The 17,953-nt window shown below is 38.8% G+C and overlaps 1 protein-coding gene across 1 annotated transcript in view; it reads right to left on the reverse strand.

Annotated features, from left to right (window-relative positions):
• Window positions 1-2,141: 2,141 nt before the first annotated feature.
• mroh1 (maestro heat-like repeat family member 1) overlaps window positions 2,142-17,953 on the reverse strand; it is a 21,513-nt gene continuing 5,701 nt past the window's right edge. The window contains exons 10-42 of the mRNA XM_010787596.1: window positions 17,290-17,412; window positions 16,989-17,096; window positions 16,471-16,615; window positions 16,140-16,180; window positions 15,582-15,723; window positions 15,314-15,366; window positions 15,038-15,145; window positions 14,288-14,407; window positions 14,042-14,164; window positions 13,792-13,938; window positions 12,938-12,964; window positions 11,373-11,495; window positions 10,861-10,940; window positions 10,626-10,767; window positions 10,380-10,475; window positions 9,950-10,054; window positions 9,611-9,746; window positions 9,241-9,353; window positions 8,895-9,047; window positions 8,691-8,747; window positions 8,462-8,559; window positions 8,187-8,352; window positions 7,838-8,007; window positions 7,584-7,721; window positions 6,928-7,042; window positions 6,615-6,761; window positions 6,280-6,346; window positions 5,952-6,073; window positions 5,479-5,628; window positions 5,249-5,383; window positions 4,918-5,020; window positions 4,691-4,756; window positions 2,142-4,606 (exon numbers count right to left, since the gene is read on the reverse strand). Of these exons, the coding sequence (XP_010785898.1) occupies window positions 4,530-4,606; window positions 4,691-4,756; window positions 4,918-5,020; window positions 5,249-5,383; window positions 5,479-5,628; window positions 5,952-6,073; window positions 6,280-6,346; window positions 6,615-6,761; window positions 6,928-7,042; window positions 7,584-7,721; window positions 7,838-8,007; window positions 8,187-8,352; window positions 8,462-8,559; window positions 8,691-8,747; window positions 8,895-9,047; window positions 9,241-9,353; window positions 9,611-9,746; window positions 9,950-10,054; window positions 10,380-10,475; window positions 10,626-10,767; window positions 10,861-10,940; window positions 11,373-11,495; window positions 12,938-12,964; window positions 13,792-13,938; window positions 14,042-14,164; window positions 14,288-14,407; window positions 15,038-15,145; window positions 15,314-15,366; window positions 15,582-15,723; window positions 16,140-16,180; window positions 16,471-16,615; window positions 16,989-17,096; window positions 17,290-17,412 (3,696 nt within the window). The 3' untranslated portion in view covers window positions 2,142-4,529. The remainder of the gene's footprint in view (window positions 4,607-4,690; window positions 4,757-4,917; window positions 5,021-5,248; window positions 5,384-5,478; window positions 5,629-5,951; window positions 6,074-6,279; window positions 6,347-6,614; window positions 6,762-6,927; window positions 7,043-7,583; window positions 7,722-7,837; window positions 8,008-8,186; window positions 8,353-8,461; window positions 8,560-8,690; window positions 8,748-8,894; window positions 9,048-9,240; window positions 9,354-9,610; window positions 9,747-9,949; window positions 10,055-10,379; window positions 10,476-10,625; window positions 10,768-10,860; window positions 10,941-11,372; window positions 11,496-12,937; window positions 12,965-13,791; window positions 13,939-14,041; window positions 14,165-14,287; window positions 14,408-15,037; window positions 15,146-15,313; window positions 15,367-15,581; window positions 15,724-16,139; window positions 16,181-16,470; window positions 16,616-16,988; window positions 17,097-17,289; window positions 17,413-17,953) is intronic.

The following is a 17,953-nucleotide window of genomic DNA, read 5'->3' on the forward strand; positions in this document are numbered from 1 at the left end:
CAAAGAGGTATCTGAAGGTACATACTTGTGATTAGACTGACTATTAATACCATACAATCTAAAGGGGGAACCTTAGATACTTATCAATACTTACTATTTAATTATAGTAGCTAAGGGGCTGGCTCGACTTGCAAAACTACAAGCTTGCCTCAAAGACGCTCAAAGTGATCACCCTCCTCTGCACCGCGTTTTATTGGGCGCCCTTCGTTCTTTCTTAACACACGACATCGTATTGTCTAGTTTCCGCAGAAATAAACCAGTATGCTTGTATCGATGTCTCATCCAGTGTACGGAAGAGGTTGTCACGTTGTTTTATGTCTTTTTATATCACGTTGCATTTATAATTTTTCATTTATGTTTTTCTTTATCATGCTCTCATCTCGCCCTATGTACTACTGCTTATCAAAAGTTGTTTTTCACTTCATGCCACTTCTAATTCTCATGATATACGTTCGAATAACCTTACTCAATATAATCTATTCTATTACATGATTTATCGTGGCGCTTACTTACAAGAGGATCTTTCACATCTTTAAACATGACTCTTATGAATCACTTTTAAAACCAGTGGTGTACTACAGTGTCAGCTTTTCTAAAATCTAAACTTCAATGTTCACATATATCTAAATGATTCTACTTTTCAATGACCTACAAATAATAATCCCATTTTCAATCTTCCAACTGTTGATATTTTTTGGTCAATCAACGAACCTGTTAGAAATGTGTTGTTCAACAAATTTGAGCCTTTGCCACATTTTTTTGATCACCATGGAAACCTTTGATCTCAAAAATAACCCTCGCCATAAAACACGATGTTGTCGTAAAGCCTATGAAAAGGGTCAAAACAGCACCACACTTCAGATAATGGTTAACGGTCCAGCCCTCAACAGCTCTACGTCAATTATGGGGTTTCATCATATGCCGCATCCCTCGGCATAAAAGACGATGTCGCTATAACTCCTATGAAAATGTTCCAAAAGGGCTCAAACTTCACATGTGTGCTAACAATCCAGCCGTGAAGACATATACGGGGCAATTTTGAGATTTCTTCAAATGCCATTGCCATGGCAACACAATGAAACACGGTTCTCTCATAACTTCAGTGAAAATGCTCCAAATGGCCCAAAGATTCACAGGCTTGGTAACGATGCAGCCATCAATGCGTCTAAGCGTATTATGGGATGTCATCAAATGCCGTTGGCATGGCGACAGATCATTCACCATCAAGTTAGTTCAAAAGATTGCAGTTCAAATATTCTCTTGCTTTTCCAAGACTTTTTACTTTCTTTTCTTCTCTCATCACACATTCAAGCCCCCAGTATTCATGTATCATTTCAATCTAAATTCTTCACTTTCTTCTTACACATTACATTTCAGCATAGTAGTTTAGCGTCAGCTTTTCAGCATAAAGCATTCCCACTAGCAATTTATTCAGGAATTGCATTCTTTAGTTTCCACTGTGATGCTGTACCTTGAATCTAGACTTAAATACAATACTTCAGCAAATGTACTTAGTAACATTCCACTCACACATTTTCTTAAATATTTCATTGAAACTTCTGCGTAAGATCAATATTCAAGATGTTCTAATTTATGAAAAATACTATTTAAACTGCATTCACACCTGGAGATAAAAGAGGCAAGTGAAGGCCAGTGCGTCTCTCTCTCTCTCTCGAACACACAGAAACAGACACACAGGACATTATACAGCTGGCAGGATGAAGGCTCAGGATCATCCTGTCTGAAACACACAATAGCTGTGTTTACTGTCTGTAGGTTATTCAACAGCTCAAGTGGATCATACACTGCTGCTGTTATGGCACAAAAACCCAAGGGTGGTCTCAAACTCACGCTACACCACACTCAGTGTTCTTGTTTCAGATGTGTCAGTCCAAACACACACAAATAATAAAGAGAAGGGAGGAACTGTAAGGCTGAAAGCAATGATGAACTTATTATTGTCTATTTTGCTGTCAAACTGCACCTGAGACACAGGAACACTGACATAATGGGTAAGCCTGGACATCAAGAAGTTGAAACAGCATTTTTAATGAAACATTACAATACATTGCTCTTGACTGCGCCCGTGTGGACACAGAGAAAACTACACTTAACACACAAAGAAAAAAATGCAGCCGTTACATTTTTGATGGATATGTTTATTTCTTCATTTTAAATACATTTGATTGCCAACATCCACACTCTTCTGGTCCAGTAATGTGTGTCATACACATACATTTACAGCATTCAACTTGTTAATAAAAACAAGTAGATGAAATGAGATAATCATATCAGTGGTATAAAGTCAATAACATATTTTAAAACTCATAACATTTATTATTACTATTTACCATTCACCCCTTAACCAAGCCATAGTGTTAGAAAGTGCTAGAAGCCACGAGTCCCTGTTTTGTAGAACATCTAGTGCAACGAATACTGATCCAGGAGCAGCCTATTGTACGCTCTGTTCTCTAACCACAAATAACTTGTCACATTAGGGGAAACATTTGTGTCTTAAATAACCAGAATGCCAAAAGGTATCTTATGGCAAACATATAGAGATGCTTTCCACATGTTTTGCTATTGAGGATTTATGATTTTTGCCTTTTAGTTCTTAAAATCAGGGACTAGATGACAGCTAAAAAGTGCAACAGAAACATTTGAGACAAGATATTATCATTAACCTGGAACAAACAATGCATTGATTGTACCTGACTCTGTATTGGACATTTGTCTCTAGATGAAATTCAATTAAAAATGCATTATGATTATTTTGCATCACTCTTTGTTGTCTATCGAGTGAATTTGTTTGCAGACATAAAGGTAACATGTATAAACATCCTTACAGAGTATAACGCTCACACATTTATTTACATAGTAAGATATTAAGAGGTGAAACATTTAATGGAATAATTATATGGAAACAACGGCATGTGAGAGAGAAAATCTTTCACAGCATCTATCTGGTCCGGTTATAAATTATGTAATGAACATTTGGCACTGACTCTTTTCATGGCGGCTCTGATTTGGAAGTACTTTTTTGTGAATAGTTAGGTCTGGAGGGCTGGCCTGTCTAAAAATGCACAGAATTATCACCTCGCATATAAATAATCCTAAATGTAAACTAAATTGTAATTATGAAAAGGTATAATCCATCCTAAAATAAATGTAATGGCAATAAGCATTCACTAGTTTATTTTTTTAAAACTGAGAAAGCAGATGGTATAAAGCGACTAATTTCACCCACAAGATGGGGACATTTTTTTTAAAAAGGTCTAAAAGCATCACTTTTTTTTTTAGGCGAGTTTGTATTGTGTATTTGCAAGTTATTGAACATACTAGAAATGCATTTTAATAACTTTTAGCACTTTCAAAAAATAGAGTAGTGGTGCACTCCAGCCCCCTGTGGCCAAAATGAGTGTTACAACAACAAACACTAATGACTTTCTTACCGACCCATTATGGGAAATAGAATCAAAAGTTCAACTGTGTGTATTAAACTAATAGCTGTCTTATGTGGAATGAAAATATGGAGCGCAATGATTCCAACTTCAGGAAGTTTGCGAAGTTTGAGCTTACTGCTTGGAAATGGAAGCTTGGCACCAACATTACCGTGGGGTTAAAAAGCTTAAATGTCCTAACACTGTTCTGGTTGGTTATAAAAAGTAAAAAGGTATTTACTGATGGGTTATTGCTGTCTGATTTGTCAAAATCTGCTAGATGATCTGAACTGCTGGACATAGCGATTACATCTTACCATCCAGTTTTTTATCTTTCACAAACAATTCCAAAACATAAAACAAATGAAAGCCCTGCTGTAGCTCTAGTACATTCAGCGTGTTCTCTATTATAGACCTCAACATAATTTACTCAACGTAACAATCCATTTAATAGACCTAAAATGCTTCATTGAGTTTTAATGGACTGTAGGGATGAATCTTGTTGCTGTTTCACTCTAAAATATTTTGAAAAGAGATTGTCTGAAACTAAAACTCACATTAAATACGCTGTCATGGATTGCTGGTATGACCACACATATGGAAATGTTGTCATGCATGTTATCATTAGAAACATCTTGGTAGATTTCTTTGAAAGAACACAGTATATCTCTGGTATTGTCACTCAGACTGAACGCTAAACACTACAGGAAATGAATGTGATCTGTATACAGCAACACAGTCTTTGGTCACTAAAATATAGCTACGAAATGAAACTTCCTTTCAAGTACCATAGTTAGGTGGAAAAAGAGGCTTGACAAAGCTGCTAATGCTAAATATATGTGCATTGTGTTTTTGAATAAGTATTATCAGTGTTTTTTTTTAATGATTTTTTAACATTGGTAAAGTTTCACAGCACATAATTCCTGCTTTGGTCATAGTTTTGGTTTGAATGACGTTTCTGTATTTAATTACTGCAAATAATTTTTTTTGACTATTTAAAACCATAAATATATATATCGTAGTTTGTTTTCTGTGTAGGGGTGACCTACCACCACACATGATTGGTATGCATCTCTTTGTCTCTGTGTGTCAGTGGAAATGTCCCATGGCCTCCGCAGCCTTCACTCTCACCACAGGATCTGGATCTTTGAGCAGCATCACTAAACCTGAAGACAAACACTCAGTCAATACCAGAAGGAAAACAGAATGACCTTACATTACGGAGGAAGCAAGGATGTGCAGTGAATCACCTTTAGTGATGGTGCCCATGTTGAGGTGGGAAAAATGCTCCTCTTGAAGATTCCCCAGTAGAAACCCTGAACACACACACACACACACACACACACACACACACACACACACACACACACACACACACACACACACACACCTTAAATCAGGTTGCATTATATTACCATGAACAAACTGTCTGTGGTCCGTACACAGTCTCACTAGTTTGAGGCGTTCATGTTCTCACCTATAAACATGGCGGCTCCGGCCCGGACCTCCGCCCAGCTGCTCTTGAAGAACTGGATGACGGAGATGTGATAGAAGTTCAGCATGCCGGGAAAGTCCTGAATCTATGAACCACAACAAATAAAGTGTATGTTGAACATATACAATCATTTTTTTCCAGACTTTGATAGCTCTTTTTGTTAAATAGCATCAAAAAAGCTGAATCTAAATCCAACTAACTTCACTGAGAAACTTCCGACCTCCTGCTTTATATCCCTTTCATTTATTATTTTCGAAGGAGTTGCAGGATACCCCTTTCCAGCCGTGCATGTGTTTGAGTGTCTGTGTCTTACCAGGTACTTGGTGAGGTCGTTGATGAACTCTCCGTAGTGTAAGCTCTTGTCCTCGTGGAGGTGGTTCTGAAACATGGTGGTGATCTGCTCTGATCCCACCACAGGAGCACACACTCGCATGGAAAACTTACACGCCTGGACAGATGCAAAAACAAGATAGATATCAGTATTTAACAATGTAGCAGTATGCCCTGTAGGTTCAGAGTTTATTCATTTAGTTCTCTCAGTACCTTGACCACCTCTGGGTTAGGGTCCACCAGGTGTAACAGCAGGCTGACCAGGACATTGTGGATCTGGTCTTTGAAGACCGGCTCTCCTGAGCCAAACTTGGACAGGTTCCCCATCAGATGGATGGAAGCACAGCGGATCTCATCGTTCTCCTGGAATAGCAAAAGCAAGATATTTAGTTCTGTGTGTGTGTGTGTGTGTGTGTGTGTGTGTGTGTGTGTGTGTGTGTGTGTGTGTGTGTGTGTGTGTGTGTGTGTGTGTGTGTGTGTGTGTGTGTGTGTGTTGAACAGAGACACAGAACACCAACCCACATCGGCTCTGGATAAGATAAAGAAACTAAACGGTCTCTTTGCTGAAGTATTCGCAAAAACTTCCAGAACTGTCAAAAAATAGTTACTTTGATCCTTTAATTTTTCTAGACGTCATACAATATATGTAATCAAATAAAATGTTGAGTAACTTAGACAAAACTTACGCTTTCCAAGAATGGTTTAATCTTCATGAAGATATAGACCACTAATAAGTGGACGTTCTTCTTGTCCAGATAGAGGAGAACTTTGGAAAGACCTGACATGGCTTCAAGGGTGATCAGCTTACCTGAGGGATAAAGAGAGAACTTAAAAAACATTTTCTACGAATGACAATCAATCAATAATGAGATTAAGATAAACATGTGGTGAGGGAAAGTGAAACCCCAAACCACTGGACTGTAAACGTAAGTAAATAAATCAGGAGAGCCAGACTTCAGATTAATGTAACTTTCTCATGTTTCCCACCATGAGAAATGACTGCTGTCACTTTACCTGGATCGTCTTTCTCCTCCATGCCTGAGCTCATGGCTGCCAGCAGCTCCTTGGCATATTTATTCACCTGGTGGAAGAAGGAAGCCAGGGTTAGAAAGAGGAACCAAGAATCAAACAAATATGTTTTAAAGTCTTAAGAACACAATTTGTTGGTCGGCATGTCTCTGCAGTTCCACAATAAATGATGATTCTAAATGCTATTTCAGAACATTTTAACTTTTATAAACACTGTGCTTCCTGTGAATTATAATTGACCAAGTCCATTGTGCAATTTAGTTAACATCTCCATTAATTGTGCAGCCCTTCTGTTGTATGTGTGTGTGAGAGCTCAGTACCTTCTCAGGTGATCCCGAGGCTATATTGCCCAGCCCTCGCACAGCCAGCATGCGCACAGTGCAGCAGGGATCTGATATCCTCTCCATCATGTTGTTCATCAACACATCTATCAACATCAACTCCGTCACCACGTGATGGTTTAACAGCTGGATCCAGGAAATGAGAGCAAAAGAGAGGTGTCAGGATACCTATGTTATGATATTCTTTATTATTTAGTGGCATTTGTGGCTATTTTTTTACACTTCATGGGGTTAGCTGCCCCTTTCGAACACAGAAAAACAAAACGATGTGCAATATTTCATAGTGCATCACCTCAGAAAAGAAAGCAGTAACTGTGACTCTCTGGCATTCGTAGATGTTGTTCAGGGACGGACACAGACACTCCACGATGGAGGGCAGCCTCGGACCAGCATGCTTAGCCATCGCCCTGCAGACGAACACACACATTTATTTCTAGCCTTATATATATTGAGGAATTATTTATTTGGAACACATTTTCTACTAGTTATGAGACTATATGAAACGATAGCTGGAGTACTGGTGAGGACATACATTTAAATTGTAGCAGCAACGATTAATCGATTGGCAAAAACCAAAAAGGCTGTGTTTGTAAAATTTGAATAGTATCTGCTTTTTTTTTTATCAAATTAAACTGAATATCTTTTGGTTTTAAACTGAAAAAACAAGACATGTTTTGCTTTTTTATGACATTTTAATCTAAAAGATAAAATAAAAATGTAGGTTTTCTTATCTAAAATCAGCCCTCATTTTAGATAGGAATAATGCAAAAGCAGAAGGATGGTGTTTTTCATATCAAGCAACACCTTAACATACTTACTTTTTAAAGAGACAGAAAACGATTTGACTCCTGTTCAATGTAATAGTTGTACTTGTCTGTAACAGCATTTATCAACTGTACATTTCAGATTGAGATCTCAAAGTGACCCAGCTGGTGTGCGTATGCGTACCTTGCCAGCAGTGTGACTCCAATTACGTGTGCATTTGCTTCCTTCATTGCATCCCAGGCTTTATCCTCATCCAGTCTTTTCATCACCTCATCTAACTGAGCCCGTGCTAACAAGATCCGCAGAGCGTCAGCTGCTACCCTGATACACAAAAACAAATGACACCTAATAGTTAGCACACAGACACACTTCAAATGAAGGTTGAACAGACAATACCATTTACATTTTACCAGCTCTAAAGAGAAAAATAAGCCCACCCTGCTACGTGGATGGAGGCAGTGTGTTTATTGTTGTTGTCCTTCGGTGCCGAGACCCCGACACTTGCTCCCAGTCGGACAGTGAGACAGGAGAAGAGCTGAGGGAACAGGCTGAGTGCCGGCTCCTGACTCTGGCCATTTAATAACAGCTCTTTGAGACCACATGTCATCTGGAAGCAAAGAAAAGACACATGCAAAAATATGAGAATCATCCTCTTTTGCTACTTAAACATTTCCCTTTGATAGCATTGCTTTCATATTTATGTTGAGGGGAATTGTATAGGATAAAATCAATCTTAATTTTTATCTCAAGCTTGATGCAATACGATGTATTCAGTTTGAGACTCACAGCGAGCGGCTGATTGGTTGCCACCTTCGTCGTCCCTCCTCTCATCATTGAGTCCCTCTGGTCTACGTAGGGCGCCATGATGAGAAGCTTCTCCATCACCATCTCCATGATCTGATTGGCTACGATGGGGTCCGCCCCCAAGGCCATCCACATCTCACTGGTCCAACTGGACAAAGAGAAAAATAAAAAGTCATTTAAAAAATAAACTCTTAGTTCTATGAGAAATCCTTTGTCCTACAAAGGCAAAAGAAACTTATAATAAATGATATATATACCTGTCATACGGCAGTGGTTGGTTGACTAGTGTATTGACGACAGTCTGTAGATGCTGAGAAGCCAGGATTAGTACCGTCTGTCCCACTGCCACTCGCACCTAAGCATGGGTACAAAGAAACAGATTAGCAGGGATAGCTCATTGATGATTGGATAGAATTTCAAATATTAGCTAAACATTTATAAAAAATATTCACATTATGCTAAATATCAAACACTGTCAGTTGGTACCTGCTCCTCTGTGATGTTCTGCAGACGCACATGTAGCACCTCCAGCATCTCTGGGACCTGAAATACAAAGAGGCAATGAATTAGCTGGTGCAACAAAGGCCTGTGTGACATATGTGTGTGTGTGTGTGTGTGTGTGTGTGTGTGTGTGTGTGTGTGTGTGTGTGTGTGTGTGTGTGTGTGTGTGTGTGTGTGTGAGTGTTCTACCAGCTCCTGCAGTCCTCCTCCTCTGTTCTTCAGCAGAGTATTGAGGATGACAGACGAGGCTCTGCAGCAGTTTGCCTGACTGTCAACCAGCCCTTCAAACAACATGAACACCAGCGTGGTCAGCTGCTGCTGAGGGAGGCGCTTGCTCATCACCTGACACACACAAAGATGCAAACAGGTTTGTCTATCTTGACATAAACAGTGAAGAGAGGTAATATTGATTGCAGAATAAAGGCAAAACAACAAAACAATATTGAATGAACAGATATCTTCCTTGTCAGGGAAACAGAAGGATTGAATACATGTACTATAGGAGAATGTCTAAGACAGCCGTGCTGAGTGTTACCTTGGTGAGGTCGGAGCAGGTTTTATATAAGACCGAATGGTCAGGGTTATCCAGTTTTTCTTTTAGCAGCAAAAGACTGTCCACACCTTCATCCTTATAATCTAGGGAGAAACCTGCACACAAAATACAAATTAGATCGGGTCAACGGCAAGCTTTGCATAAACTAGTTTTTGTAATGCATAAACGTAAAACATCTAGGTTAAAACTGGATTATATATGTTGAGTGAGAAATACAAATGTTTTAATTTACCCTCCTGGAATGACTTGAATAAATAAACATTCTAGTTTTACATAGTTATATCACAAAAATGTATACATCACGTGAACTTTCATGCAGTGACTGTAAAACACACAGTAAACATTTCTGTACCTTCATAGCGCAGCTGAATGTAAAGCAGGGAGTAGATGCAGTCCACAGCAGCGGTGCGCACAGCAGGGTGAGGGTCAGAGCATCGGGGAGACAGGCGGCCCAGCAGAGCTCCAAGGTTGTGGAAAGTCACCATGTTCTACACAGAGAGGCGGGAAACACCGGAAAAGAAAGTCACAAAATGTACATTTTAATAGCTGGTAAAGAAACAAACATTATCACTGATAGGATCCTTGTTTAGGGTGTCTGTATTACACATTTGAATGAGTTACAAGAATGCTGTTAAATATCAAACCTGAAAGACAAAGACTGAGGGTTGATGTGTGTGTTGTGTGTCTGTACCTTGACATTCAGGTTTTCCAGGTAGAAAGCCAGCAGATGGGAAATAGCTTTGACAGACCTCTCTCTCTCGTGGTCCTGCCCGGAGCTCAACCACGACTCAATGTGCTGCACAGCATAATAACACACATCATGTCAGACAACACAGTGCTGCAGTCATACCGCAGGCAAAGCTTCACAGCCAATGGACATCTAGCTAATCCAATTGTTCTTTTTAATTAGACAACCTAAAACACAAGTCAAGGGTATAAAGGACAGGAGACACAACATATAGTGGTGGTGGGATTTGGTACCAGCTAGCTGATGCTAATGTGCAGCAATGTGCTAAAAAGATCTGCCACTAATTAGATCACGTCTAAAAAGAACAATAAAACCACGAAAGAATAATGCAAATATACAAATATTTAATTGAATAATTAGTCTGAAACATCACCTTAAAGATGTTCTGCAGGCCATCAGGTGTGGGGTCCCTGGCCAGAAAACTTTTCAGCAGGTCCTGCAGTGCAGCCAGAGTGTCTGTGTACAGCGCCTGCACAGAAAAACAAGGACATACAACATAACAGAATTAGAAAAATATTGCACAAAATGAGGTTTACATGTTTAAAAGTGTGTGTGTTTTTCTTGAGAGGAATGAATGTGTAAATAGTTTAAACAGTGTGAGCACACATCTCTATCTTACTTTTCTCTGCTTGGGGTCCAGTGTCTCCTCTTCTTTGGTTTTCTCTGGAGTTTGTATCTCGGGTGGCAGAGAGAACACAGTGTTCACACACACCTTTAGCAGTTCGAAGCTCTCATTCTCACTGAGTGCAGGGTCCAGAGGCCTGAAGCACTACAAGTCAAGGATGAAACACTGGAAATGATGGGATGTCCTGTTTTTGTGGACATTTGTGATAAACATTGAAGCTGAGGGATACGTAAGGTTGGCAAAGGTGGTCATCACAAGATGGCGTAGTGGAGTCCTCAATGAGTCAGCTGGCTCTGCCTTGATGAAATCCTGAATAGTGTAAATATAACAGCATGAATACAGATCAGAGAAATTGTAGTTTCATCCACAATTAAACATGTGTGACTTGTGGGGCTATACCATTTAAAACAATAAGTACTTTAAATACCATTCAGTATGTTAGAGGGATTGATCTTTTTTTAAACCTAACTTTTATTTTTCATTGAAAGATATATTAAATGTTAATGGAGTAGTTTTTAAGAGGATCAGTTTGTTTTGTTAAGTGTGTAAAGTACAAATAGTAGGCAGGGATATCTTTGCGGTATCATGATGTGTTTTCAACACATACAGTATTTAGCCTTATATATACTTAATATTGTGCTTCCTGCAATTTGAATATTGCACGAGTCCATATTGCAATCTCAACAAGTTTTGGATTAATTCTGCAACCCTAAAGTTAAACAAACCGAATTGACTACTGACCAGCAAGACATTGATGATCTCCTGTTTGCGAGAGAAGACGTAGCCTTGTTTCTTCACACACTCACTGATGGCTTTGGCTATGAGCCCAACACTCTGGACCAAACTGAGTTTCATAGTCAGGTCCTGTTATAGGGAGAGACAAAAACAAGTAGGCTCACAATATGAAGAAAAGGGTTATTTGCATTTTCAGGAATGCAAACAACAAGGCCAACTGGAGCCCAGTTTAGCAGATGCAACTCTACAAGCGATTGATCCAAAATCATCATTCCGGCAGTATAAGAACAAAGCAATCAATGCAATCAATCCAAGAAGCGGAATTGTGGGGATAGCGGGATTGATCCTCCATGCCTATTGTATGGAGAGACACTTGAAATCAGAGTTGTGTGATTAGAGATTAGAGATCGATTGACAGCAAACCACCAGCAGGCTCTTATTTAAAGAAGTCACAAAAGAGCAGTTAAGATTTAGCAAGAAATTACAAAAGCCCTTTCACACTCCAAAAATCCACCATCAGGCAATGAAGGAAAGAAAGAATGAACGTGTCTGGACCGGAGGGAGATGGATCCAAAGGGGAAGGATTTTTATACTCATTTTAATTTGGATAAAAAGCTATTTTTAAAATTTCAGTTCAATCTCTGTTTGTAGCAGTGAAACAAAAAACAGTAAGTCATTCTAACAGCGTACAACCGCATAAATAATGCAGCATTATTGTAAACCAGCTCTTTAAAAAGGAGCCAAATAATGAAACCATAACATGTCTATTTGACAAGAAGCTTTTGACTCAAACCCATTTACACATAAGTAATGTAGCGAGGATGTTGCTAGTAATGTAGGTCATTTAAAAATAATTATAAAAGGATTCAGTAACGGCCAGAGGAACACACTTTGCTTTAGATGCAAGGTTAGAAACACCATCTAGTAACGAAGGCAATGTATTTTCATTAATTCACCCAAATCTAGAGAAGCTTAGAGTATCAAAGCCTCACTTCCTGCGGGCTATAAAAGTGGCTGCAATAGAAGATTAAATTGTTTTCTTTTTAGCGATGATCGGTCATGACTAGAATCCATTTGAACTGATCACAGCCACTGTTCTCAATCAATGCTGACCCTTTTAAACAGCCACCTTTTCAGTCTGAAGGGGTTTGATACTCCACAGATTGTTGGATCATGTTCATCAAACTATATTTCACTGAGGAAGAGCCTTTTCACTTCTGACCAGTCAACTCTATTAACTGTGCATGTTTGAAGTAAAATACAGTCATCAAATTAACCATATAAGACACTTGTGAAATCTAGTGCTCTAACAGTGTGAAATACAATATACAGCAAAGTAAATGCTTTTAGAAAAAACAGTTACTTCATTGTAGCAAGGTGTGTATTCTTTCCCTAAAGACACTTTCCGTAAAAGTTTTAGTAAATATCACCACAACATGTGCAGAATTGTAAGAAAAATCCACAAAAGAGTAAGGAAGGAGAGCGAGGTGAAATAAAGAAAAGTTAACTGGCAAGTGAGAAAGAGAAAGCTGAAGGAGAGAGAGAGGGTCCCGGAGTTCCTTCAACAATACCTTTGTCTCTACTTTAATCCCCAGAACCTGTGTGAAATAGAGTTAATAAAGTCATGAGAGAACATACAAATATCTCAACTGGGTGATGTGTGCAGAGGTGTGTGTGTGGCTGTTTTTGAGAATGGCATAATTTGACTTGTGATTTAACTAAAGTCAACACAGCGGACGACAGTGTTACTTCTGAAATCTGCAGATTTACCAACATACTAACTGCTGCCTCCCCGTTGCTATAGGGATTCATTCAACAGAAGAACATTTTCACAAGGTATAAAGCATGTTTGGACAATTTTTTTTAAAATAAATGCAGACTGCTTTTCTGGATTTAAGGCTTACCCCAATAAAGTTATTTTGTATTGTTAATAAAAGTGTTAAATAAAAATATAATTAATTCATTATTTCAATTTTTGTTTCCTCCAAAATAAAAAAAAGTCACCATTTGCTCCCTAACACTGCGAGATGCACACATAAAGAAATGAGTTTTAAATAAACAAGCTGACAGACATCACAGGGTCTATTTCAGGGCAATGTTGGGAAAAACACTTGAAGCAACAAACCTGAACTGACAACATTGAAAAAGTCTTAAAATGAGCCGCCCACTAGCAAACATAGAGGACCAATCAGTGAGCTGATATTATAAATGGTACAGTTTACATTTTAAAACTATGGATCCATTTGGAAAACAGAAAACTATTTTAACTCTGAATTGCAATCAGACCAGTTCATCATATTTAACAAGTAGCTTTTATTACAATATTTTCTGTACTTCAACCCCTCATTATCAGTGTCATTCTTCCCTGTTTGCTAGTTTGTGTCTCTTTAATAACAAAGTTATGTTACCTTTGTATGTACATTACCTTGGTATTGAAGTGTTTGCTGATGGCGCGGAGGATGTCTTGATCGATGCGAGTCAGTATCTTCTCCGGTGGTGCGTTCAGGGCCACATGACCATAACACAAGATTAATGTGCTTTTCACTTTCTCTACCTCGACATCGTTACGTTCCTGAGGAAAGGAAAGTGAAGACAGACAACAGAAGCGTGTTTAACAACAGCAGTTACACAACAGATCCTTCACATGATGGATATATGATGAATGTTTATTGTACTTTGAGAAGGTTGAAGATGCTCGGTGACTTCTTGAAGGCGTCCGACTTGCCGAACTCTTCCAGTTTTGCCAGAGTTCCCTCTAAGTGGCTGTTGGCACACAGACCCACCCCCATTGCAACTCCCTGACAGATAGAGAGAACAGAAACAAGAAGTCCAGGCATGAAAATGTAATAGCAATCATTGAGAAATGCTCATTTTTATATCAGATTCACAACACAGGAGAAATCCTCGTATGACATTTGTACCTCTCTTTCGATGGCATCACTGTGTTTTGCTGTGAGGAGCATTTCTTGCAGCTGCTTTTTAACCACTTCCTTATTGAAACACTGTTTGAGAGTCACTCCGATACATTGATACAGGAAACTCTAGAGAAAATGAAAAATACAAATTATATTACATATCTGATGTTAAATGTGATCAGTGCTGGTTTGTAATCTATGTTCACCATCAACAGTTCTCATCTGACAGGTTTGGGAAGAAATAGTTTGTACAATACATTTTTTTTTTTACATCTTTACTGAACATTTAAAATAATCTTTAACTTACTGTTGTTAAATAAACAGCATTAAGTCTCTACACTCAGGTTAACTGTTCACCTCAGGGGCTGTTATGTCATTCGTTTCTTTATTCCACACATGGCAGTTATTTTAAAACAAAACCTGTACACTTGTACTGGTCTTTTATTTTTGTATAGCGCATGGTGGAAAGGAGCAGGGAGAAGAACATCTTATTGTACCTGCCCCTTCTCATAAAGAGGCGTAGCTTTGTTTGAGGGGGTCATGAGCCTTAAAGGATGGGAATCACCACTGAACACAGTCGGCATCTTGAGTTTTATTATGATCAACATGAAGCTCTAAATTAGGCTCACTGTGAGGGCCTAGCCGCACGACAAACAACAAAACCATGTCAAATTATTTTATGTTACTGCTAACAAAACAAAACAATAGATTGAGTTCACTTTTTTGATTTGTGGGGGAAAAAGCTGAAGCTCTTACCTTCTCTTCCAAGGCGTTGTTATATGTCGAGAGGTATCTCGTGGCCTCTGCTGCCAGCTGACACACCCACTTGTCATCATCAATAGTAGACAGCGTCTTAGACAAGAGCTAGAGACAAGAATTTAGAAGAAAATCCACTTTATCGAGTCAGACAGTAATGTTTACTCCATTAAACAATCTTTCCGGGGAAAACATTGGAATTTTTAGTCTGACTTGGGCTGTCTAAGAGCAAAGTATATTTAGGATAATATTCTCATATAGAGTAAACAAGCCCACCTGCAGCAACTTTTCATCCCACTGCTTCTTATCCAGGCTCTCTGCTGTTGACTCTGAAAACAAACCACACACAGGCAGACTAAAACTAATGTTCATGAGACAGAAAAAGGTAAAGGATCCCAAAACATCTGCACCCTACATATGTGTAAACGTTGTTAAAAAAGCACAGCAAGTATCCACTTGGTTTCTCCTACAGGAAAGCAGGCTTCCTTCAAAGCTATTTCATAAATATAAACATAGAAATGATCATGTTCAAATATGTTCATACCCTCTAAAATGGAGAGCAGAGGAGGTATCTCTTTTTCCCAGAGTATCTCTGTGTTGGGGTGGATGTTGATGCAGAGGATCTGAAGGAGAGACAGGGAGGGAGCTCCGTGACCTCTGCTGCTGAACGGGAACGCTGCATTCACCTGGAGCACAAACCACCACACACACACAAAGACACACAGATACCAGACAGGGGTGTTCAGATTACTAATTACATTTTGAGTAGGATTAGTATATTACTCTTTTCAACCTTGTTGTTGAATATACAGAAAGAGCAGCTCCAAATATTAAAATTACAATATTTTAAGTCAAAATGTGTAAACTTCAGACTCGACAATGGATGATAATTATTAGGTATGACAAATAGTTGTCTAACACAGGCCCTGGATTTCATTATATTGTACTAAATGTATTTCTATTTCTTCAGCTGTTTATGACTGGATGTTCAGTAAGCCTTTGCTTTAAACTCTAGTCACAAAAAGATGTGAAAGTTTGGCTCCATATAAAGTTACCAGAGATAAAAGAAATGTGTTCTAGTTATAGAGTTGGATTTACTTACCAGCAGCCTGACCATTAGTGTTTGAGGAGAGGGCAGATTGACTGGAGGACAGAGAAGACACATTTTACTTGATGTTGTGATCATGAAACACAATAAGAATGGTAACTTTCTCAAAGCTGCTCTTTAGGACTGTCTTTGTACCTAAATGGAACAACTGTTTTGGATATGTATTAATCATTTAAGTAAGATGTCATGCAAAAGAGGAAGTCAAAGACATCACTTTGGTATTTTTCCCTATTATCTGACATTTTATAGACCAAATAATCACCAGAATAATGGATTATTTGCATCCCAACCGTACATGCATGTGGTCGGTAAATATTGCCCCTACCTTCCACACTAAAGTCTATGTTGAAGTTGGGCTCCTGGTTACTTTTCTTCTTGCTGCCCAGCACGATCAGACTCTTACACAGAGGCATGGTGGCATTGCTGAACTGAGGGGGGGTCAGGTAGTACAACAGCTTCGGCCACAGCACCTGAAAACAACAAAATATACGTTACATTTCTAATCAATTAATTAGTCTAACACATACAATGGACAACAACTGCTGTTCATTTAACCTGAAATAATCTGTTTTACAGCTTCAAAAAAAATGCAACAGTGAAACAAACATCAGTCGTTCATTTTTTTTGGGAACCCAGATGAATCCGTCAGCAATAGATAGTAGGGATGCTCGATTATGGCAAAAATCATAATCTCGATTATTTGGGTCAATTGATATCACGATTACTAAAAACGATTATCCATTTACTTTGAAATTATGTTGTTTTCATAATCGTTGCAAGCCATAATCGTAATTGCGATTAAAATACGATTAATTGAGCAGCCCTAATAGATTGTCTACGTACATCAGCGAGTCGTCCCACAGTGGTGGTCAGGAGGTGCAGGGTGTTGTCGCACATCGACCTCAGAGCCTCGTTGGTCACCTCCTCTGGATCTGCGGGCTTCTGGCCTCTCTGGAGACACACAGATGGATTCATGTTTTAGATTCAAATCTTAAGTATGTTATCGAGAAATGTAAATAGGTTTCAAGTTTGATCCACTTGATTTGTAAGCCTTGTAAGTCTACACCTTCTCATAAAACGCTCAGCTTTATATGAACTTTCAAACAAATCCACTGATTAAGGTTAAATCCAACAGAAGTTGTACCTGATATGTGTCAGGTAAGGCGCAGTGTTGTACGATGAATCGAACCAGCAGCTCCCCCCCCTCCAGCTCCAGGTAGCCGTGATGAGCCATCGCACTGATCACCTGCACCACGCGCTTCTTCACCTGAGACACACAGAGATACATTCTTATGATTGTCTCAACAAAAATCATACCGAAAGGAAAACTCAACTGTTAGAAACTGTGATTCTGTTATTCAATGGTCACATAGAGAGTGTGTGTCTGCATGTGTGTTAGGGCTGTAACGATACACTAATCTCACGATACGATACGATACACGATATTGAGCTCACGATACGATATATATCACGATATTCAGCCAACGATACGATTCGATACGATTCGATATAATTCGATACACTTACATCATTTTCTGAAAGATTTTAAAGAGACAGTGTGATTTTGGTGACATCTTGTGAGTGTTCCATTGACTTGGATTGAATTAATTCAACTGAAAACTGAAAGCATCAATTATACAATATATGGCTCTGACTAGACAGAGAGTCTACAGCTTGCAAATGCTGGACAAAATGACTCAAAAGATGTGGTGAGAAAATTTGTTTCATTTATTGAAACAGTGCCAACTGTAGTTTACAAGCCTTTGAAACGTAAGTACATAAAGTGCAGTATCACAATGGACAATGGA

This window comes from Notothenia coriiceps, unplaced genomic scaffold (genome assembly GCF_000735185.1).
Source record: "Notothenia coriiceps isolate Sejong01 unplaced genomic scaffold, NC01 NC01_scaffold00001209, whole genome shotgun sequence".
Lineage (NCBI taxonomy): Eukaryota > Metazoa > Chordata > Actinopteri > Perciformes > Nototheniidae > Notothenia > Notothenia coriiceps.